This window comes from Syngnathus floridae, chromosome 17 (genome assembly GCF_059516105.1).
Source record: "Syngnathus floridae isolate MCC-2025c chromosome 17, RoL_Sflo_1.0, whole genome shotgun sequence".
NCBI classification, from domain to species: Eukaryota; Metazoa; Chordata; class Actinopteri; order Syngnathiformes; family Syngnathidae; genus Syngnathus; species Syngnathus floridae.
In genome coordinates this window covers 4,418,242-4,441,521 of record NC_142429.1, presented here as the reverse complement: position 1 = coordinate 4,441,521, position 23,280 = coordinate 4,418,242, and the positions used below count along the sequence as shown (strand labels likewise).

The 23,280-nt window shown below is 46.5% G+C and overlaps 5 protein-coding genes across 8 annotated transcripts; 2 read left to right on the top strand and 3 right to left on the bottom strand.

Annotated features, from left to right (window-relative positions):
* Positions 1 to 1,286: 1,286 nt before the first annotated feature.
* Positions 1,287 to 6,803, bottom strand: armc5 (armadillo repeat containing 5). Its single transcript, XM_088358836.1, has 7 exons — positions 5,904 to 6,803; positions 5,683 to 5,713; positions 5,460 to 5,570; positions 4,434 to 5,310; positions 3,629 to 4,308; positions 3,313 to 3,445; positions 1,287 to 3,139 (listed from the first exon to the last, which is right to left on the bottom strand). The coding sequence occupies exons 1-7, from the start codon at positions 6,261 to 6,263 to the stop codon at positions 1,879 to 1,881; spliced, it is 3,453 nt and encodes a 1,150-aa protein (XP_088214962.1). The 5' UTR covers positions 6,264 to 6,803; the 3' UTR covers positions 1,287 to 1,878.
* LOC148383723 (uncharacterized) lies at positions 6,688 to 8,340 on the top strand. 2 transcript variants are annotated; one of them, XM_088358845.1, is made up of 2 exons: positions 6,688 to 7,236; positions 7,625 to 8,340. In XM_088358845.1, exons 1-2 carry the CDS (start codon positions 7,182 to 7,184, stop codon positions 8,197 to 8,199), a joined length of 630 nt encoding a protein of 209 aa, XP_088214971.1. In that variant the 5' UTR covers positions 6,688 to 7,181; the 3' UTR covers positions 8,200 to 8,340. The 2 variants fall into 2 exon arrangements, with proteins under 2 accessions (XP_088214971.1, XP_088214972.1); XM_088358846.1 differs by having other exon boundaries at positions 6,689 to 6,926.
* Positions 8,341 to 10,058: 1,718 nt separating this feature from the next.
* LOC148383722 (uncharacterized) lies at positions 10,059 to 15,009 on the bottom strand. Its single transcript, XM_088356998.1, has 5 exons — positions 14,804 to 15,009; positions 12,884 to 13,026; positions 11,338 to 11,492; positions 10,811 to 10,841; positions 10,059 to 10,565 (listed from the first exon to the last, which is right to left on the bottom strand). The coding sequence occupies exons 1-5, from the start codon at positions 14,857 to 14,859 to the stop codon at positions 10,429 to 10,431; spliced, it is 522 nt and encodes a 173-aa protein (XP_088213124.1). The 5' UTR covers positions 14,860 to 15,009; the 3' UTR covers positions 10,059 to 10,428.
* Positions 15,010 to 15,430: 421 nt separating this feature from the next.
* Positions 15,431 to 18,497, bottom strand: sumo2b (small ubiquitin like modifier 2b). Its single transcript, XM_088357000.1, has 4 exons — positions 18,331 to 18,497; positions 17,194 to 17,325; positions 16,883 to 16,954; positions 15,431 to 16,164 (listed from the first exon to the last, which is right to left on the bottom strand). The coding sequence occupies exons 1-4, from the start codon at positions 18,349 to 18,351 to the stop codon at positions 16,102 to 16,104; spliced, it is 288 nt and encodes a 95-aa protein (XP_088213126.1). The 5' UTR covers positions 18,352 to 18,497; the 3' UTR covers positions 15,431 to 16,101.
* nup85 (nucleoporin 85) lies at positions 18,335 to 23,254 on the top strand. 3 transcript variants are annotated; one of them, XM_088356993.1, is made up of 20 exons: positions 18,335 to 18,727; positions 19,047 to 19,073; positions 19,255 to 19,345; positions 19,533 to 19,689; positions 19,762 to 19,832; positions 19,922 to 19,965; positions 20,113 to 20,176; positions 20,266 to 20,384; positions 20,449 to 20,583; positions 20,722 to 20,844; positions 20,948 to 21,079; positions 21,163 to 21,269; positions 21,351 to 21,434; positions 21,512 to 21,577; positions 21,662 to 21,813; positions 21,911 to 22,028; positions 22,110 to 22,210; positions 22,329 to 22,480; positions 22,671 to 22,775; positions 23,094 to 23,254. In XM_088356993.1, the coding sequence occupies exons 1-20, from the start codon at positions 18,350 to 18,352 to the stop codon at positions 23,190 to 23,192; spliced, it is 2,325 nt and encodes a 774-aa protein (XP_088213119.1). In that variant the 5' UTR covers positions 18,335 to 18,349; the 3' UTR covers positions 23,193 to 23,254. The 3 variants fall into 3 exon arrangements, with proteins under 3 accessions (XP_088213119.1, XP_088213118.1, XP_088213120.1); XM_088356992.1 differs by having other exon boundaries at positions 20,263 to 20,384; XM_088356994.1 differs by lacking the exon at positions 18,335 to 18,727 and having other exon boundaries at positions 18,752 to 19,073; positions 20,263 to 20,384.
* The last annotated feature ends 26 nt before the right edge of the window (positions 23,255 to 23,280 follow it).

Below are 23,280 nucleotides of genomic sequence, written 5' to 3'. Positions count from 1 at the left end.
CATACAACACAGCTTAAATGTGTTTAATTTCAAATTTCTCAGATTTTTCTTCAGGAAATGATTTGTTTTAAACACTGCACACACTCCTTGAACATTGTACACCAGGGGTGTCAAACTCATTTTTTTCACGGGCTGCATTGTAGTCATAGCTTCTTTCGGAGGGCCATTATGACTGTCAACCCAAATAAATGTATGAGCAGCTCATATTATATACAGTAAATGCTACAAAACAAACTGACAAATAACTCGTTTTCATATCAGACAAGTAAAAACTGGTCAAATATTTAAAAAAACAGATATGATTAGAAGTGAACACAATTTGAAATTCTAGTAATGACACACGAATTTGATGCACAATTTGTCTTCGCGGGCCACATAAACTGATGTGGCGGGCCGTATCTGGCCCCCGGGCCTTCAGTTTGACACATGTGTTGTACACCAAGTAAACTGCTGCTCAGCATAATTACTTATCCTACCAAGTTACCAACTATATTGTGACTCAAAGAAATAAAAACGATATGTAAAACTGCTTTTTAAAAGCAGGCTTAAGGTTTAAAAAATAATATTGGGGTCATGTTCACAACATTATGCTAACATTAGCAACTCGGCTAAAGCAGGTTAGCTACAGGCCTGAAAGTTGCCTCGGGCGTCCCGACGACACGTCATTGAACGTTGTCAAAAGTTTGGAACTACTCAAATTACTGACACTGAACTAACGGGACGATTTATATTATATCTTTTTATTAATGAGCTTTTTAAGAACGAACGCCTTACCCTTCAGACAGGTGAGGAGGATGGCGCCGAAGATGACGTTGAATTCCTCTACCAAGATGCCGCCGTGTTGCCCGCTTATGAAATTACCTTATTTTAGAACATTGCCTACGGATTCTTAAATCGTAAACATACGCCACACACTCTTAAAATGCCAATTAGTTCGTCTTGTTGATAATATAGTGACATTCATTCTGTTACTGAGGTACTGTAGGTGGTGCAGAGATGAGATCAACCTGATCAAGGCAAACAAATCGAGCGCAAATGTTCTGATTTACATTAACGTGTTCAAATTGCTTCCTCAAAACATCATTTAAAAAAACAAAACAAAACACATTTTTAATTTAAGTATTATCAGTTTTATCAATAACAAAGACAACTAACAAAAGTTTATTTAAAAAAAAAAACTGGACGTATGTAGTCTGGCAAGTTAGCATCCCTTGTATTGAATTATTGGTCCACGGAATGAATTAAATTTACTTAATCTTAATAAATAAAAAACAGAACACAGCATAGCAAGTGTCGTAAATCTTTATATTTCAGTGGCACGGAGTTGATATCGTGCAGGTGAAATCTACACCTCCATCTCCGTTTGATCACTATGTACAAAATAAAGAAGACATGAGGTTGATTGTCCTCGTACTTCCAGCAAAACAAGTTGAAACAAAAGCAACAGAGACAGACCTTTACCTCATTAAAAGAAAATCCCAAAACAAACGGAAGTACTGTATGTCATCGCCAATTATAATGAGACAGCCTTGAATTCATCAAGGTGTCCCCATAAAATTTACTTACAATTTTAACTGCCTATTACTCATATTTTAAGGTGTAACTAATCCTAAATAATATAAATACACAATTATCCTTTGATGAAAGAAAATATGTCCTGAAGTATGACATATGAAATTATTAATGTCTCACAAAATTATGTCCAAGAATTGAGTGAAGAGGTAGCATTAAAATCCTTACAGATTTCCAAACTTCAAACAATATCCCAAAGAATCTTCAGTGACACTTGATGAGGTGGCAGAAGAAAGTGGAAGAAAAAAAAGAATGCAGTCCCCTCCAAAAGAAAACAAAAACACGCATACAATCTTTCTTGGGTTCTCAGCTTAGCGCATCTGCGGCCAGACCGCGAAGATCCTGCTTGAGTGTGTCAACGCAGTCGGCCTGCCTGGCGGTCTCTCGCAGGCAGTCGGCAGCCTCGTCTGCTGAGAAGTGTGGCTGCCGACCCACGTCCCGACAGCCCAGCAGCAACGCCAGGCAGGCTCGACGCAGCGCCGGGTAATTGTAGCGCTGCGCCAAGCAGTACACCTGCGGCAAAAGTGCAGATGGGACCCCTCGCGTACCCCTTTCTGGTTCTTTCTCCATCGGTTGAAGGGAGTCCGTAAGTTCTGCTTTATGAGCTGAGCTTTCCAACTCTGACTTCTCTTTTTCTGAGCAGGTTTTCAAACTTTGAATTTGACAAATAGCCTCAACTTTCCTTGCTGGGATGTTTTTGCTCTCTTTTTTGTTCAAGAAAGTTGTTGTCTTCATGCTCTTTTCTAAAAGAGTCTCGATTTGCAGTTGAACGCAAGTCAGGTCCAACTCCGACGTCCTGCTGGCTAGGTGCTCCTCAGTGCTGTCCTGTTCTCCTCCTGCCGCATGATCCTCGACCATGGTCAACAGAAGACAAACTATACAGAGCTCCTCCATTTCTCTTTGAAGCTCCGTGGCCATGAATCGACACGCTCCCATCAAGGTCTCACCTAATGGAGATTTCTGGAAGGACAAATCCTCCGACTGGCAGCGAGCCAGCCCCTCGAGTATCAACGAGTCCAAAAACTGGCACTCCTCCGCCTGGCTCGATGCCGCCGTCCGGCACCCGTGCAGGTGGTGCAGCACCGGTACCAGCATGCCTTCGGTCACGTCTTTAATGCGGATGGCTTGTCTGAATTTGGCTTCGCCGAAACCGCCTTTCAGCAGAGCCCTGAAGTACTCAGAGCCAGACCCGGCCACAGCCTCCCTGTTGGCCGGGACCTCGGCCCCGTCATCCAGAATCAGCAGGAGGTCAAAGTCGGAAGTGATGTACGGGCAGACGCAAACGTGACGGGGCTTCTTAGAGGGAGGGGGTGCCGCTGATTCACTTTGACGGAGTTTCATCAAGCGTCCGGCATCAGGGAGCAGTTGGACGCTGGACACCAGGGAAGAAAGGCAGCCAATCAGTAGGGAGGAGTAGAGCGAGTGGAGCGAGGCATCCGGCCAGGTGGAAAGCAGACGTCTACAATCGGCAGTGTGGGTGTCCGTATCGCCGCAGCAACTGAGAGGCTGCAGGGCCAAGAGAAGGCTGCCGGAGTCCAGGAGGAGTTTCCGCAACAGGGGCTTGTTGCTAACAGAAAAAGGAAATCACCATTACTGTGGGGTTCTTAATTCATTCCAAGGCCGAACGTAAAAAATAAAGTCATGCTAACCGAATAATTGACTGATTTAATTTTGAAATTTTATGTCTGAAAGCCAAACCTGGGAGCGGCCATTTTGGCAGTTCAAAGAGGACCGACTCACCTGCTAATTAAAGGCAGAGACAGCGCGCAGTTAACTCGGTCTGACTCGGAGCCCGATAGTATGACGTGTGCGAGAACCCCCGCGCCAAACGCTGACTCGCATTGGATGTGCAGATTGTTGAGGAGAGTCCCACCTGCGCAAAACAGCACATCGTTGCAAACTGCTTGTGTTCAACCAAACCCGGTGTTCCCGACAAGATTGGCATAGGGTCAGCCAGTAATGTTGTGTTCCAGGGGACTACGCAACGCTGTATGGACCGTGCCCACAAAGTTTGACATCACATCCAACATGGCTGGCTCCACAACCTATATCTTACCGAGCTGTTTAACCTTGGCTTTCACGCTGTCCCTCTGGCAGAGGTGGTGGTGGATGAGCGCCACTGCTCCGGTGCGGAGGAGCGCCTGGAGGCAGCTGGGGTTGCAGGTGAGGCGACACAGCAGGCGAAAGCAGCGGCTGCTGCGGTCCCGGTGCTGACCGAGGTATCGCAGCAGGCCCCGCATGGCGCCAGAGGTGACCAGGGCGGGGCTGGGGTCGGCGCCGTGGGAGAAACGCGACAGCAGCAGAAGCACGGGCGACTCGGGTGTCCAGGGTTCAGGGTGGTACGGGTGCTGGTAAGCGAAGCGCCGAGGCACCGATGGCGGCGTGTCGATGGCGAGCTTCGCCGTGGGGGAAAGTGTCAAGCACGCCCGCTGCCGCCTTCTGTGGGGTGAAGAGAATTTGGGAGGGGAGACTGGGTGGGCGGCTTTTGAGGAGGGCGAGACGACAGGGGGGGTCCGGGGGGGCGGATCACTGGCTTTCATCGGCGACGACGAGGAGTTGGGAGCATCGTTCTTTGAGGTAGCGGCGTTGAAAGAGGAGCAGGTTTTAAGCGGGGCGGGGCTTTCGGGGTTTGGTGAGCTTTGAGGGGGCGATGCTGCCCAGTCGCCATCTGCGCTGCTCGAGGAGTCCAGCAAGTCTTCTTCGGAGGAGATCATACCCTCGGACAGCAGCCACGACCTGGATGCAAAAACAATGTGTAAAAAAAGTATGGACCAATTTGTGTAAATTGCGTAATGAATGTAAAAAGATGTTAAGAGGACCCGTGTTGGTGTAAAAACATGCTGTGCTGGGATGTGTCGCACCTGAGACTCAAAAAGCTTGAGGAGCCTTGTTCCCTGTTGACCTCCTCCTTCTTGCAGTCCTCGAAAGGCGCAAAGTCGAATGAGTCCAAACACGACGACGACAGGAGCTCGCCATGAGACGAACCCGACGAGGCGCCGGCTGAGTCCGTCTCCTCACCCGTGTTGAGCTCCTCCAGCCGGGCCACCAGCAGAGGGACCAGCCCCAACTCCTGCAGCTGCTCCACGGCCGACTCGTCGAAGACAAAGTCCACACAGGCCAGAATGGCGAGCCGGGCTAGGGGGTGACCCGGGTGCGCCGCCAGAAAGCCCACCAGCGCTTCCAGCCCGCCACTCTCTTTCACCTTGACGCGATTGACCGCCTCCTTGCAGCAGAGGCACAGCGCCTTGAGGAAGACCCCCGACTTGAGGGGGTCCTTCTTCGCCTCCGCCGTGAACTTGGGGATTACCCCCAGGGAGCCCACCAAGGGACGAAGGCATCCTTGGGAGCACAAGTTGGCCAAAGTCTTCAGAGCCAGCTCCTCCAAGGGCTTCCCGTCCTCTCCGGACACAATGACGCCCAGCTGCGCCAAGACTCCCGAGCGGGACACCTCCCTGGCGCATTCGGGGCCGCAGCCTCGGGTGAGCTCGTGGAGGGTCCTGAGGGCTGCTCGCCGCAGGTTTTGAGGGTACTCCGGAGCGATGAGAGGGGCAAGGGCCGAGAGGGCGCCCTGAGTGAGCAGAGACAGGCGGTTGGCGGGCGTGTCCGAGAGGTAGAGGAGCGCCCGCGAGGCCGACTGGGCGCACTCCAGTTTGGGGCAGGCCTCTTTGGGCGGCGCAGCGGTGGGTGACGACGGGGCGGATGACAGAGACAAGCACATGAGAAGGAGAGGAACGCCACCTGAGCGGCAAAAAGGACAACATTATGTAAAACGCCATAGACAGGCTACTGACACTAGCATCAATGTGGCAATTGCATCGCGATACCTGACATGTCTGATTTCATCTTAATGTGACATCAATATCTAACGTGCAGACTCGGGGACTCACTGGCTGAGTGAATGAGCGCTGAACTCTCAGAATCCATGGCCAGGTTCCCCAAAGCCCGTGCGGCTCGGTTCTGGATGGTCTCCTGGGCCACGTTCTTCTTCATCACGTCCACTGAGGCAACAAGGACATTTGTCAAGATGCCGTGAAGTGTGTACAGTACACGCACAGGTGCTGATTTACGCCACAAAAACATTTCATTAAAATATCTAAAAAGGAAACTCACCAATAATATTTATTCCGTCAAGCTTGCGAACCTACATTGGAAATTCATAAAGATTCATTGTTTGAAAGAAAGATACAGTTAAAAGAAAATGTATGGGAACCCTTTGGGATGACTTGAATTTCTGCACAAATTAGCATCTTCCTCTGTGACACCAGAGGGTTCAAAAACATTTTCTTGTAACTGTACAAATAATTGCAGTGTGAGTGGTTCCTTTCTCTCACCTCAATGCGTGTCTCCAGCTCAGTGCAGCAGTTGGCCAGGATGCTGAGGGTCAGGTCCAAAGTCTTCCTGGAGCACCCCGGGTGGCCGAGTAAGTCCAGCAAGGGCCGCAGTCCCCCCTGAGTCCGAAAGCGGGTGATGCCGGCCTTGTCCCCCTTTATGTGCTGTGTTCGGATGGCCACCAAAGCTCGCCACTGGGAGAATCTGAACCTTTTTTCCAGTTCACTTTGAAAGTCAGGTGGGGGCTTGCTCAGGTGGGTCAAACACCAGGTCAAGGAGGACTCAGGCGCTGACAGAGAACCTTCCCTGCTGGAAGGTGCTCGAGAAGCCTTTCGGCCACATTGCATAGGTAAAGCAGCCATGGTTCTTTTTACCAGGTAGCCGCTCGGCTTAATGTTGTGCGTCACTTTTGTTTAAGATTTCATTTATGCAACACATACCACCGTTTGGAGGCTTTTAAGAGCATTTCATTACATTTTTAGATCCACTGATGCTTCGACTGAGGTCATAGATTATTTTAAAAAACAAAAAACTAAATAAAAGCCGCTCACATGCCTGGAAAACTACATATTGCGGTAGAGGAAAAAAAACTTGTACCACCTGATGCCGCGGTTGCTGATGGGAAATAGAGTTCCGATCGCTTCCCCTCCGCTCCCCGCAAAACAGGCCTATGTCGTGTCGAAGGCCAGCCAATCGTTTTCCAGGCACCCTGACGCGTGTCTGTCCAATGTAACATATTTTCACACACCGAGTGACGAGGCAAAGCTATGATTACTAGCTGCTGTGCCGCAACTGTCCAAATAGTTTGTGTGACACAAAATGCAATCGCCTGTGTTAGCCGCTAACGCCATCTTTAGCCAAACAAGAAAACAGGGGCGCTCTGGGAAAGAAGCAGGGAGCGCGGAGGAGGACTCGGTTTAATAAATGCTGGGAGTTGTAGTCCAACCTTCACGCCGGGTCGATTTCTATTGTACGTTTACAGCTTGACGAAACTACAAACCGAGTTGCAACGCTAACACACTACGGTACGTGGCCTCTCGGGATTGTAGTTTTATTCATGTCAATAATACCATTCAGTTCGACTGTGTGTGGAATAAAATAGACTACATTTCCCTGAGCTGCCAAGTGTTTCGTTGTAAACCCGGATTGTCCAATGCAAGAAGGACATTATAACCAAGGGGTTGTTAATCTCCACGATGGAGACATCGCATTCACCGAAATGCTTGTGATTTTGCAACAATACGGAGACAACCGAAACAATTGTTATTCAAAGGTAGACAATGGAGGAGAACGAAGCGGCAGTGTCCATGGTGGACGCCGAAGAAACCAAAGCGGGTTGGTATCTTGTTGAAGTTTTTATTTCATCGAAGCATCGATGAGGAGGAGTGGGCAAGCGAAAAACAAAATCACTGGATATGACTGATATTAGATTTCACAACAGTACAAATTATGATACTATTAAAACTTTCTAAAAAATAAATATTAGGGCTGATTGATTGATTTATTCTAATTAAAAAACTCATTTAAAAATTCACTACATTATTCAAAATAAGTTATGTTCAGGATCCTATACCCCACCCCCCACCCAAATATAATACAAAGAAAAGGTTTTTAACATTTCTCCTGGGGCCTGAGAATGCCTTGGAACCCCACTGGAAAAGCTAGATTAAGTGGCAGGGGCGAGGGAAGTCAAAATAATTTCAAATTTTCTTGCCCCTTTTAGAGTTCATATGGACCCTCCAGGCGACATGGCATCTGGTCACCACCCGTCTGGAAATGGACCAGGCTTTTGAACAGCCCGTGTGCAAGAAGAAGAAACTTTGGGAGACGGTGGCCGAGGGTGTCAATGCCCGCCTGAGGGAGAAGGGAGCAGCCAACGTGGATGTCAAGGCCCACGAGTGCGACCTGAAATGGAGGAACATGCTGACCACCTACAGAAAGAACGCCGAGCGGGCCAAGAGGCTGGGGCAGGCTGCCGTCCATTGGGAGTTTTTTGGGGCCATGCACCGAGTTCTGGGGAAAGACGCGCCGGCTGGACGGGGTTCCAAGATGGACAAGACCAAGGCAAGCAGCAAGAGATTCACGCCCATTCTGCCGTCGCCTCCCCCTGCGATTTCCTCAACATCATGTGGTCCGAGGCCGCCGCAGGACGTCCTGCAGCTATACATGGAGCTGCAGGAGAGGAAGTTGAGGATGTGGGCCCAGCAGAAAGCACTCGAAGAGAGGAAGATTGAAGCCATCAACAACCTGGCCCACGCCATTGCCAGCCTGGCCCAGAAAGACAAAGAAAGCTCATAAAGAGGCAGATGGACTTATGTGGACATGACACTGCACACAAAATTACTATACTTTATTTTTCCTTGAATAAAAAGTAGGATTTTATCGCAACTGTTAAGACTTTTACTCAAAAATACAACTTTTTCCCCTCTGCTCTATTAATCATGCAACTTAATCCTCTTCAGATTCTGTTCAAACATTTAGGAATGTTTCCTGTGAGTTTTGATACAAAACTATCAGTCGTAGGTGCTTCCTATTATTATGTAAATTATAGTGTTGTACTCTTTGTATGAAATACATGCAATAATACATCTATATACAATATATACACACACACATATACATATATATATACACGCATACATACGTACATATATATGTATATATATACATACATAAATACATACACACACACACATTATATACATGTGCAATTATTGAAAAATACAATTTGAAGCAACACCGCGCTCTATAGACGACAGAGCAAATGACACAGAAAATCGCAGTTCACAATATTACACTACAACAATGACAAAAACATGACAAAGCGTTGAGTCACTAGTTTTAATTAAGGAGGTAACACTTACTTTTTCAAGATGACAGTGATGATTCGAGTTCTGTTTGTCACCAAAGTGACTACAAATCGAAAGGTCTTGCGGGCCCAGGCACCAAATGCGAGGCCTGCCACTGGCATAAACACATTTCCTCTTTGAGCTACGACTCTTTTGAGAGCAATTAAAGCGGCATTACTTCCTGCTTCCTGTGGGAGCAGACTGGTGCCTTTCCCCCAGCCGTCTCGCAAAAGAACCGCAGCTGCCCGTCCATTTAGCCATCATCACATCCTGTTTTCAGCTTCCGCCCAGTGAGAGGTCAGTTTGCTGAGTCAGTGCCGTTATGACTTGGGGAGGGTATTGATTGGCATTGATGGAAAGTAATCAAGTGTAAATCTCATTTTGTGACTATATTGTGTAAGCCTCAAGAAGAAAAACAGTAGTCTTTGTACAATAAAAATATCTTTTTAAAAAAGACTTTCCATGTGGGTTCCGACTGACTGAAACTCATCCATTGCCTCGGCTCTGAGTTATGCCGGCACGTCTCCAGGACAGGAAGTGCTTTTGTTGATCCCGAGTGACCCCTGCGTGCCTCTCAGGCTGTAAGCGCAGCCGGCTCAGCCTCCAACCATTGTAATTGTAATTCCAGGTTGGGAGGGAAGATCCATCTAACTTGGCCAAATGTCTAATTCCATGATGGAAAGCTTACCGTCTTATCTTCAAAGATATCATCCCACTGTGATGATTCCTTCTTTTTATCCCTAAAAGGAGATTACCCAACTTCAAATTAACAATCCAGTAAATCACCAGTTTTAGTCACGGACTAGAGCAGTCACACAATCAGACCTTTTACCTGAGCGAGCTCAGACATTTGGTGGAAAAATGCCCGTTAAAATCTTTAAGATGGCTGTTGTGCAAAGATTAAAGGTCAATTTTCAATCTAGAAACATGAACACTGTTGAATGTAAATCTCGAGTGTAAAGAACAAAACAAACAAAAGTAGAATAAGATGGATGAGATGTGATGTCACAAAAATCGCCACTACTGTTGTGGATGCTAACGGTGCTAAAGAAGCCAAAGGATCGAGGCCAAGGCGAGCGCTTGGCTTCCAAATAAAGCAAAGCCTCCAAGAGGTCTGCGTTTTCCTTGCATGTCGTACAAACCGCAGCAGCGCCGCAATAAAACACACACTCCCAGAACAGCAATCATGTCAAGGAGGGCCACAAGTCTGTCGCATGTCTTCGGACACGAGACGCGAATGCAAGATAAATGTATTTGAATGGAATTTTTTTCAAATTTACTAGGAATAAAGAAGTAAAAAAGAGCAAATTCATATCAATCTTTATTGTATTTAGAAATTCACGTAACATTTCAGTTTTGTTTTCTTTTTTTTTTAGCATTTACAACATGGACAAACGGGACGGGGTACGAGCTAAATGTCTTGCCTTCCCCGTCAGGCGCGATGCCCTCTACGGGACGGGCTCCAACGGACGGGAAGGAGGGCACAGAGATACGTAAAGTGCTTTTATCGACAGTTCTTTAATAGAAAAAAAGGAGGAAAAGGACAAGTTGAAGTTAGAGCCGAGGCGAACATGAGCGGCACAGAAGGGACAGCTCGATGGCGAGGAAGAGAGTGGCAGGGGGGATTCATCTTTCAAAAATAAAAAAAAAATAATGAAAGAAGAGGATGGGGGGTCTCTCAACCCAGGATGAGGCTGGACTTGCCACCGGGTGGGTTTCTTCGGCCGCCCGCAGAGGAGTTGGCACTTCCCGATGGGGCGGCCGGTTGTGGCGCCCGCTGTTCCTCCTGCTCCGCCTCCTCGTTGTCGGGACACTCTGTCAAGAGAGACGGCAATGGATCACAACCAAACACTTGCCATGCCACTTCTTTGATCATCTGATGCCCTTCTCTATATCATCATCATCGTCATCGAGCTGTTTGATTTGAGCCTATGCTTGCCTTTTAAAAACAGAAAAACAAGAACAAAGCAACCATAAAACGGAAGCGCACAAAATGCTGACATGCCGGCAGATACATTTTCATGCGTAGACGTGTTGCCAACGTCAAGATGCTCACTCACCGTTGTTTGCTGCTTCTTGGCCGTCCTCCTCCTGTCACAAAAACACGAGAGAACATGAACGGCGGCAAACATAAAGCAAAGCGACCCGTTTAACTGCGGCCTGTTGATCCAGACTCGGGACAACACCCTGTCATCATGTGACATAATTAGCGGGACAGCTGAAGCGCTGGCCTTTCAGCACGGGAAAGGGAAAAAAAAAAAGAGCGACTCAACCGCCTTGAGGCAAAACTCAACATGTACACACAAGTCGCCTCTGACTGTCAACTTGCATTTCAGCGGCTTCTCGTCATCTCGTCAGTGCAAAATGGGGCCAATTGTTCAACGGTTGGCAGATCTGCAACTATGGCCAAGCAAGCTTCATTTGGACACAAATAGTGCTTTGCAAACACCCCGTGCCATCGTTTGACAATTCTAAACCTTTTGTAAACGTGACGTAAGGGCTTGGTGACAATGTGGCCTGTCGTGAAAGTAATTTTTAACAGCGCTGGTCTCGTGGCACATTAACTATCGGTGGCGCATTAACTAACCTCTTGTCTTTGGTTCCACACCAAAGCGGCTCCGGAGTTGTGGATGGTGGTGAGCTCCGGCTGAGGGTTCTTGGGGAACAGAATAGGCTGCTGGCACCGTCTCAGTGGGGCCGAGTGCTCCCCGCACAGGGTGCCCGCCGCGGCGTCGGCGGCACCTGGACGAGGGAACCGAAAAGTCATCAGACGGATTATTTGGGGAAGCACAAAAGCAGGTTGCGAGTGATGGACTTGAAAGGGTTAGTGGAAGACAAACAAATTACAGCGTTGAAATTGACCCTGTGAAAGGACAGTGATCCGTTTCAGCCCATCGTGAGCTGTGACTCGACAAATACTGTCGATGGAGTCTGATGAAGATTGTGAGAATGTTTCGTCCCGAAGATATTTGATTCAGTTGAGCAGCTGGTTCAACAGCTGCTCTAAAGTTAGCAACCGTCACGCACAACTCAGCAGCGGCTGAACACGACGTGCATCGGCATCAGCGTTCAAGTGCTCAGGAGCCAGGGGCGCCTCTCAAGCGTTTATTTTGGAAACGCGTCACATCGTACACACTGTGCTGGAAATTAAGAGGCTGACTACAATCGCTCAGTGTTATTCAGGAAAAACAAAAAAAAGTGTCTCCAACTCTGGCAAAATGTGAGCCGCGTGGACCGAGTCAAGCTGTTCAGCACACGGCGGGCTCACGACAAGCAACCGGCCCGTGATGGGAATTGACAAACGGGGGAAAGTCAACGCAAATGCGTTCATACAAATAAACATCTAGCACTTGCGCCGGTCGATCGGAAGTAACACAGGAAGGCTGGCCTCTACTTGGCCTTCACCCTCGTCCAACAAAGCCAGCAGGAGGAAGGTCCGTTCCGTTCCCAAGAAGGGGCCAGCATGTCGGCCAAATATAGTCAATTTAAGATATTCTACAAATCGATACTCTCGGTCTGACCCCACCTTGTCTCTTATTTTTACGCATGACCAAGCGATGTCGAGTGCTGCAAACGTCTTCAACATAAATATTCCCTCTCTCTGCGGGAGTTGTGTCGCACGATGTCAGCTCATGACTGAAAATCTGGACAGTTTAAAAAAAAAAAAAAAAAAAGCCAAAACGTGTTTGCATCCGAAGTTAAGCACAGCAAATGAGCAGACGCGACGTCTGCAAATAAGTTGGGAGTATAAACATGTGACTCTTGCTGACATAAACACGGCAAAACTGGAAAAACAACAGCGTGCCACCAAAAGGTCACGCAAAACATTTTACCTGCTTTCTTGGAAGCAAACAGACAACCATGAGCTGACGTGGCCTTTTGTCGTTGAAGTCTGGCTCGGGTCTCGACAAGGCCCAAACTTGAACAGAAACGTTTCTTTCCATTCGGGCCTGATCTAATCCCCCAATAACAAAGCCACGGGTCAAATTACTCAAAAATTGCAGAATTGCACTTCTGCTATTAGAGCAGTGGAATGTTCTGACTACTTGGATGGAAAATCCTTTTGTCATTTTTCCAACACTGAAAGCGCAGCACATCGAAACGTGAAAAGAGGACACCAAAAAGGAACTGACTGGGTGGGTTGTTCCTCCGGTGGGCATGCGGGTCGTCAGGTTCTGCAAAGATGCTGGAGGCCATCTTGTTCTTGCGCTGCGGGGTGGTGTTTTCGTCCGTGCCAAAGGAGAAGTTGGAGGCGCCGCCTGGCGGTCGGAGCACCCTAGGAAAGAGCCGGACCATCCCACTTTTAATGCAGCCGTCTGACTTTTTAGGTCAAATTGTATCAATTTAATTCCCAACAGTCAACTCTCTTTACTTTGTAGCAAATGCTTCAAGTACATGTGGATGTGATACTCCCCCCACACACACAGATTTTTTTTTTCTCTGAGACACGCGAGGGCGGTTATCTTCATTATTGAATGGCTGCATTGAATGCAATGTTCTCTTGTGGGTTAACGTGACTCAACTCGGGTCAAAAGTCGACGTTATGTATGTCACCGGATGAATAGACTTGGTAAGCAAAGTATCTTTGCACCACAAGTTGAACAAAAGGAAGACGATAATAAGGAAGAAGGCTTTTTTCTAGTTGTGGCAAAGGACAAAAAGGCCGACTGGACCCCTCCCTCTTTTTTTTTTTTTTTTTGCTCTCTCCTCCACCAGCTGACACACTGAGCAGCTGTCCAAGGCTCCGCTGGCCAATATGGAACGAGGGCAAATGTGCGTTGTCGATCAAGCGTCTGTCCCGCTTGGCTTGTGTGGGAAAAGCTAAAGTGGAACTCACCTAGCCGGCCAGGGGATGAGCTCATGCTTTCCACGCACACACACAGAGCAAGCGAGCGAGAGCGAGGGGGAGGCTTTAAGCGGCCTGGCAGCCGACCCCACCCTAGAATCACATCGCAAATGACACGGATGTGAAGCGGCTTTAACAAGCGAGGGCTAAAAGGACGTTTGCGGGGCCATGGACGGCTAGCTCGATAAGGCGGCTGGCTACTTGATTTTGGGGTCCCGGTGAGACGTGAGCCTCGCTCAGGTTGACTGATTGCGTCGGGAAGGAGACCCTTCAGACCCATCAGTCGCAAAGATGAGCAGTGAATAATTGAACTTTCGAGGAGCGAGAGCAAAGATTTGAAGGGGAGATTTAGGAGGCTTAGTTAACCCGCCGCCCACATCCTTCCCCGCCTAAGCACCCCCCCGCCCCACACACACACCCTTCGACACATGCCTGATCAAAAACGCTTGATGACTGACACACTTTTGCTCACCTCTCCCAAAATCTGATTAAAATTTCCGATTCATAGACTCCAGCCCCGCCTTGTCCATGCACCGAGACAGCACATTTTCTTTGCATTGTTTTGTGGGCCAAGTGGGAGGCGAGAAGGCGAGATTCATGACTTCCAGCTATGATAGGACTGCATACCTTTCCGATGAATAGCGCCGCAGACTGCAGTGGGGCTTACTCACAAATTGAACTTTTAAACGTACTCACTTGTCTTTCACTTGAAATGGTCAATGAATTACTTCTACATTAACAACATTTACAGATCCAGAAGAATAATCCCGTTTTCTCAGCACTATCAAACTCTTTTAAGGGATTAAAGCCACAATTATATTGGGAAGTAACTGTTGCAGTCACATGAGGGGGGTTACAAAGTTACTAGGCCTCGTCACTTAAGCGTTACTTATATAAGAAAACATGGATATTTTCATTTTTTTTTCCTCAACTTATTGCCTCTCTTAAACTCAGCCACCTAATCATCGAACAAAGCCCAGACAGAATGACCCCCATGCGGTGCAGCTAAAGTCCAAACGGCGCATCAGATTAACTTAATTAGCAAGATTGTGTGACAGATGAGCTCAAGGCACAAGAATCTCCCAGCAGCAGCAGGCTAGCGGCGGTTAGCGTCTTAGCTTCTCGGGAAGAAAAAGGAGGCGGTTTTGTTAGCCGCATCCGCTCCTTTTGTTCGCCGTTACCGAATAGATTCAAAGCTACCATTTACCTGGAACTGCTTTTGGCACCGGGCTCCATTCCTTGGAAGTTGGTGGTGGTGGTCATCTTCGATGGCTATTTCAGTGAATTCGAAGCGACAAATAGCGAAGGGGTTGGGGGGAGGCAACGGCCAGGGGGGATCAAATGCGGTGGTCTCCACCCGACGATGTGGAAAGCCTGAAGCCGCCCGTGCGATGAGAAGAGCTGCTTCGGTAACGGCAAAGCGTAGCCTCTCCCACTGTTATTCTGATGGCTCTGATTGGACGGAACTTCGTGTCACTCATCTGTCATTGGATGAAAAACACGGAACTCACCTCTCTTGATGGCAGCATGAGCGATAAGGGCCATTTTCTTATAGCGATTTCATTATTACAAAACTTAATCTCTAAAATTGTCTCACAGTTCTAAGGTTGGAGGGGTTGAGTTGAGTCCTCGAGTTTGCATATCTTTATTTATAAAAGACAAACAAAACACACAATTCACTTTAGCCTTTTCCTGAGAATTACCCATAATTTAAGGGTTTATTTAACATAACATACATCATCAACGGGGCACCGGAAACTCACAAATATGATTAATATCCTAATCTCTGAGTTATAGTTTTCTACTCACACCAAAGATCATCATAAAATAAGAGTTTTGGAAAAACAACAATAGCTTTATTTCAACAGGTATCTTAACAGACAATACAGATTGTTTGCATGACAGCAAAAAATATCCTCCTCCCCCTACCCCCCAAAAAAATGACGTTTGGTCTGGTTAACGGATTAATCAAAGCAATTGTCCACATATTTACCACCATATAAAGTTAAAAATCCAATTAGTTTTCATATGGTCACCAAATGAGATTTTGGGCCTGTTTGCACAGCGTGATAAAGCCCAGACGCTTATTGACGTGTTCTGAGTGGCCAGCTCTCAAGTGGGCAACACGCACGGTGACCTGATAACACAAATCAATTTTGCAGGTGGTTTGGCCCCTTGTGACCACATTCTTTAAGTAATGTGAAAACCGCAGAGAGTATCAATTTAACTCACCTTTAGAACCAATTTACTAGCAAAACTCCAGAACGAGCCTGGCGATTGGAAAAGTTACAATATTTATTATTCGAGAATGAGTCTAATTTGACGGGCTGAGTCCTAAAGATCGAAGTGGATTGGTTTATGTACAAAAGGTACAGAAGTAATAGGGCCAAGACTGAAAATACTGTACAGCAGTCATTGAAACTTTGATAGGACAAGATGTGAATGATGTTTATGCCAGGCTGCGGTTCTGTTAAATGCGGAAAGATGACACATGGGGGCGGTTGATTAAATCACTCCTCCTGTCTGTTGTTGGAACACGTCAATCGTGTCTTCATCTTCCATTTCCAACTGTGAACGAGAACAAATAAAACCATTACTTTAATTTGTTTTAACTTGGCAGAAACCTGCAAAAACTCTTAAGTTTGGTGTCTAGTTTGAAAATAAAAGATAAGACCATTAAAAAAAAACACCACGTTTACCCCCTCCCACACACTTGAAACACATTTCTATATACTGTAAATAAGCATGGCACAACAATCATCCATCACTGCACGAAAGACAATCTAGAAACAAATGCAAATATAAAGGCCTTAAGTGCATTACTCCCAATAAGCCACGGTAATCACCGCAATGATCAGAAATGTAGTTGTGTGATCGGAAGCAGATATGGTATATTTTCATTATTCACCAAGATGTTGAGCAAACATGCTGTTTGAAGAAAAAGGTCAAGCTAAAGTCTTGATCTGCACTATAATTACAAGCCTTCCTCTTGTCACATGGCCTACTTGCCCACAGAACTGCTTTTGTCCATTTAAGAATATCTTGGATTCTGCATGTTTGCAAATTATGAGTCTTGGAGAGACACTCAGTTGACCCTCCCTCCTCGCTCTGAGGGAACAGGGCAAAGAATGCATGAAATTTTGGACAACCCTCATCCAAGACTTGACACGAAAGCTTCAAACGCATCAACAACAAATCAGGTGGAGTCGATTCCAGGAGCACAAGGGTGAACTTCATCAGATCCTCTTTGAATGACATGTTGGTTTTTAAAATATCTTAAACTTACTTGTGATGGGGTGTCATTCTCGTTTATTGGCTGTCCATCAAATCTGAACCGGATTTGCCTCAAAGCAAGTCCCTGGAAAACACACACATTGTCAACCTTCAATCTTATACGGTTGTTAGATGGTAGCAAATGATGAATGATGTCGCAATCACTCATATATGTATAAAGTGGAACACTATTGAAGTGTCCAGAAATATTCTTCTTATTCAGAAACGGTGGAGGGCGATCATATAAATAAATGGTATAAAAAGATTATGCTCATTATAAAATGCAAAGATGTCCAATCGTTTAACAGATAAATTACTGCTCACCTGTCTCTCGCAGTAGGCCCTCATGAGCTTGTTGAGGGTCGTGTGTCTTTTGATCTTGAACTGCACGACAGATCCATCCTGGCCCGCCACCTTCAGGTTGATGTGTTCACTACCTTCTGTCTTCACACCTTCCTATGGAACACAAACATGAAAAAACACAAAACTGATATTTTTATGTTGCAGTGGTGGGCGTTCACAGCCAGCAAGGCTTTCTCCGTTGGCCTGAACATCGCTGGCGTCTGGCCGGCCAAATCTCCTACGGCACAATGTGGCAAGCCCATATTGACAAAGTAAGAAGTAGGCTGGTCAGTCCTAAACATGCCAGATGAACAAGAATATCCACCAACATAAGATGCAGGAAGTACAGATCTCAATGGAGAAAGGAAAAAATAAAAACTCAACCACAAAATAAATACTCAACTAAATTACAGCCTGCAATATCACAGTGCAGTAGCAAACCTGAAAAATATACCCAAGCACAGTAACAAAGCATTAGCATTATTCAGAGTACATACACCTGAAAGATATACTCAAGTACAAACAGGAACAAAATATTCATTCCACATTATTCAAGGAGATGGATTAAAAATATAGTTAAGTACAGTAATGGAGAATTAGTACTTCGTTGCTCAAATACAGAAGACTGAAAAATCTAAATACAGTAATAAGAGTATTTGTTCTTGTTCCCACCGGTGGACATCACGGGAGGATTTTTCCGTAACGGAGAATTCGTACTTCGTTGCTCAAATACAGAATACTGAAAAATCCCAAAACAGTAATAGAGTATTTGTACTTGTTACTTCACACCAGTAGCCATCAGGGGAGTATTTCTCCCCTTTCCAATGATTCGACAACTCAAAGGATTCAAACGTTATATAGAGACACGAACTGCGGGTGCCACCAGCTGGTTGGCTAAACCGTGTGCTCAAGCACAAAATGCCGGACGCGCGCCCCTCGATGCGCGTGCACAAGCCTTCCGGTCTATCCAAGTCGGTCCAACGACTTCAGTTGTCGCTTGAAAACTTAGACAAGATGAGACCAATTCACGTGGAAATTCCCGCTTCAAATGAGCCGCTACGCCTCCCACGTTGTGGATTCAAGTCAGATTTGATAGCGGCGTGATGTAGTTGCACTCACCTTCGGTTTCTCATCAGCCATGGTCGCTCTTTTGGCGCTTTCGCTTTGCTGCCACACAAAGAACACGGGTGCGCGCACGTGCTCGTTCCCGCTAAAAGTTTCCAAACCCTGCGTGCGCGGCCCCGAGACGGTGCGCGCACGACACAGTGAGCCCCGATTGGCCACCGGCAGTCACAAGGGTGAACGCCAGCCCGGGCGTGGGCGGGAGAGGCAAGATGCTCGTTACAGAGATTCTTGCCCCCGCGTGAACGCGCATGTCGTTTTTTTCCTTTGTTGGCGTTTAGATTGCGGTAAATGTACCGAATCAAAGCACCAACTACCCCAAGACCGACTATCTTCCAACGGGTGTTGCCATGAAGTGCGGTCTTTGTTTCCCGCCTACGTACAAACGGCTATTGTATGTTCGTCAATTTTGTGTTCCTAAATCCTTTCCTTTCATATAAAACTGAAGACCACGGGTGTGGTTCTTGTTAGACAATAGTTTCGTAGTGTAATTTCGGTGCTTTATAAATTCGGATTGCTTACGAAGAGAAGGGGTATGGAAAATCAGGCATGGGAATGGGCAGCCATGTCCTGACGTCATCAGGCGACATCATGGGGCCCTTTCGATGTATGGCAGGCGCGCGCTAAACCATTCCATTTGTACTTCATCTGTGTATTTCTCACTCTTTCTATTTCACATTGTATTGTACTGGTGAAATTATTCCCGGATGGAGGAGGTCGACGTTGACCCGATAATTACAGTAAGAAACCTAATTTTTCTAATTTTATCTTCTCTCAGATATGTCAGACGTAAACGTCCAGCAAAACCATTCAAACTACACACAGCTCAAAATGTAGTTTCTTGAGTACAAGTTCAAGTTAAGATATGACAAATGTCTGTTTCTGTTGTGTTCATGCCATGTCTGTTATTTTCTCTTGCAGAATATTCCAACATCCAGACATGGGAAGCATTTGGGTTTTGCTTGGGGTCCAGGAAATATCCTTGTGTATGAGACCCTTTACAAACAACCGGGTGTGTATATCAAAAGCCTACACACCTACATTCAAACCCATGTTGAGTGGCATTTGGTAATTACTGATACATTAATTTAACAAATATTCTGGGACTCTTGATAATATAAATGCTCGGCGTTGCCATACTTTGCCTCTGTCAGTTGAATCCTATCCAATGCCTGCTTGCTTCTGCCCTCCGTTTGCAGGCGGTTTGGGGTCATGCAGCTCCTCCATACACGACGTCAGGAAGGACGAAGACATTTACTCTCCCATTTTACGCAAACTCTTCAATGAGTCACACCACATCTTTGTTGGCCTCCAAACAATCCGAGAGGAGATCCCCAGCAAAAACAAGAAGTCCCAGTAAGTCCCAACTCGTGACTTATCCTGTTCATCTGCAATCATGGTGTCAAACATGTTTTTTTTCCTCCTTAGATTTGTCAGCATTAGTAAAAATTATAGATCTGTAATCCGTGCATGTATAGAAGAGCTTCAACAAGTTGCAGGTTTGCATTTTCTTACTACAGTTATGGATTGTTAGCACCAACTATTCAATGATAATATATGGTTTCTTTTAATGTCTTCCTTTTATTAGTTAATACCAGTGACTCAGCGGTGTGCACACAATATGGAAATCAGGTGTGTGCTTTTTTTCATCAAGCATCATTCTGAATATTCTTTTGTAATTGGAAAAAAAGTCCAGAATGAATAAAGTGGATTTTTAAAATATAATTTCTATTTGTACTGCATTTTAATCTCACCCAATCTTTTGTTCTGTTTAATTAGGTGTCAATCCTGTTGGCCATTGAACTGATCTGGAATCTCTGTGAAGTGCTCTTCATTGACGCTGGTCAGTGTCACTATGAACAGTTTTTTTTTCCTCCTTTTTTCTATGTTTACAGCCAAACTTTCTCTCAATTCTGCCTGTTTCCTCAGCAGGCCCTCTGTTGCTTCACCTGCTAAACTGGGTGAGGCTGCACAAGGCCGATGTGGACGAGAAGGCCATGCACGTGCTGCGAAGCGAGAGTCCCGCTGAACACCGCGACTACTGGGACGTGGTAGGTGATGTGCGCAATGCGCCTGTGAATTCACGAAGATATATGACGGCATTTTGTGGCACAGGTGGTGGGCTACGTGCTGCAGGGCCGTTTGGAGGAAGTCAGACAGTTGCTGCTGAAGCAGGCCACCCTCCAGCCCGCTGCCAGGAGCATGTTCAAGCTGATGGACAACCTGCTCAGCAAGATGCCCTTCTATCATGTAAGACCTTGCTCAAATTCATTTTTGATTTATTTAGGCTATATGGATGTTGTTTTGTGGAAGGCCACATCTGGCCACCAGGCTGTAATGCTCAAACACCACTGAAAGAATCCCCACTCTTGTTGAACGTTCCTTCAGCCCGGTGGCACCCAGACGTCAACAGAGTTTGACATCAAGTGGCGACACTGGCACGAGGAAGTAGACCGCTCCCTCCAGGACAACTCTTTTGCCAGCAACCCACACCTGGAACTCATATGCAAGGTCAGAGCACCCTCAGCCTTTCACAAAGTGTAACTACTGTAGTATTCGTGTCTTGACTGTGTGCCTTAAAGGCATTTAATTCCCTGTAATGTTTTTATTCCAGATCTTAGTAGGAGATGAAGACACTTTGCTGGAACATAAAGAACTTGTTGGCACCTGGTACCACTTTCTGGTCACAAGGTTGCTCTACTGCCACCCCACAGTCAAATCCACAGAGCTGCATTTCTACGCACAGGTATGGTCGCGACAGCGGCACCATTTGCCATTCATGGCGCTTCTTAATCTCAGCTGTCTAACATGTTTGTGCGCTCTTTGCAGTCCTGCATGACCATGTTTCTAGACCCCAGGAGCGTGCCAGAAGCCTTGGACAGCATTTTATTAGCTGCTTTTGAGTTTGACATCCATCAGGTCATCAAGGACTGCAGGTAGTGATTGAATTTACTGTGCTTTTTTTTAAACTGTTGCCTCAATGTTTTTATTAAATCCTCCCTTGTGTGTCCCCTCAGCATTGCCCTGAACAATTGGTGGTTCGTAGCCCACCTGACAGATCTACTTGATCACTGCCAGCTCCTCCAGTCCCACAATCTGCAGTAAGGACCGTACGAGTGACCAGAGGCGTGGTTACATCACAGAGCTGCATCAAATCTTTTTTTGGTTGTCTTTTTAGCTTTGGCTCCAACTTGAGAGAGTTTCTGCTGTTGGAGTACGCATCTGGTCTCTTCACTCACCATAGGTAGAGGCTCCATCATGATCAACCATATCGTCGGCCATCTTAGCAGAGTGAGCGAATTCTTCAACATGTCATTCTTGTGTTCAGTCTGTGGCAGTTGGCCGTGGACTACTTTGACCACTGCCCCGAGTTTGGCCGTGTTTACCTGGAGCTGCAGATGGAGCGCATACCCTTAGACACGGAGCGCAAAGCCCTCAAGGTGCTTAGGATCTGTGAGCAACGGCAGATGTCGGAGCAAGGTAGCGAACCTAATCACTGAATGAAATGTTCAAACTGTGGCTTATGTCAACATTACTTTGGAGTATGAACTGATATTTGTGTGTCTATTTTACCCAGTGCGCAGTATTTGTAAGATCATGGCCATGCGTGCTCTGAGGAACAACAGACTCGGTTCTGCTCTCTCCTGGAGCATCAGAGCCAAAGACGCCGCCTTCGCCACCTTGATTTCAGAAAGGTTTGTTTGTGCCCCAGGGTGACCCCACCCCACTCTCAGAAAACCTCAACCCATCTAATGAACCTTTGCATGCGTCCTCAGGTTTTTACAGGATTACTCTGCCAGGGGGACCTTTTCCGATCTGGACCTCATCGACAATTTAGGTTCGGCAATGCTGCTCAGTGACAGGCTTACATTCCTTGGTATGATTTTCCTCAAGCATTCTGGGAGGCTGAACCCCATTAAGAGTGTGTCATGTTGCTCTGGTATGCGCTTGAATTTTCTTTACATGTTTTTTCCTTTCTTTTTATTTTGTTTTAGGGAAGTACCGTGAGTTCCACAAGTTTTATGGCGAGAAGCACTTCAGGGAGGCGGCCAAGCTTCTCCTCTCCTTGATGACTGCCAAGATCGCGCCCAGAAGCTTCTGGATGACTCTACTGACAGACGCCCTGCCGCTGCTTGAGCAAAAAGAGGTCAGTGAGGCAAAACATTTAGCTGGCTTACAACATATCACCGCTGCCTTCAGAAACCTCACTGCTATCGAAGATGCTAGATGCCGGCGCCAACTGTGCCCCAGCAGCTCACGTATCGCTCGGGCTATGAAAATGTGCACAAAGGGAACTCAATCCATTGATGTCATTGGTTTGTGCTGCTGAATTTCAGGTCATTTTCACTGCAGAGCAAACCTATGAGCTTATCTTCTGTTTGGAGGAACTCACCTCCTCAAACTCCGCCACCGCTGCTTCCACGACCGACGCCCCCATGCAGGTACATGTCTCCTCGGTGTGTCAAAGCGTGACACTAATTCATCTTTTACAAAGCACGCTCACTCGAATGTATCTTATTTTCAATTGTTACTAAAAAGCACCCAGATTTTGACTAAAATGAACATAATGCAGCATGGCTCCACATTGTGAGGAAGCTGCAATAGAGTTCTCGAGCTATTTCCAATTCTTTTCAAATTTATTAATGTTTACAAATAACTGCCAAAGTGGGGACAGACCAATAGTATTGAGTTGTGGGGGAAAAATGAAATTGACCATATTTGGACATTTATTCTTCATTTGGGTGTCTTTGCTGTTCCAGGAGGAAGACTTAGAGGTGACCAAAGTGGAGCTCCTCAGACTGGCACTGGCCCGCAACTTGGCCAGGGCCATCATCAACGAAGGCACAGTGCAAATGTGAACACTCGGCTCTTTTTCTACCGTTTCTATTCATTTCCAATTAAAATCCTGTTTGATAACCAACCCGGTGATGCTTCTTTCATAACACA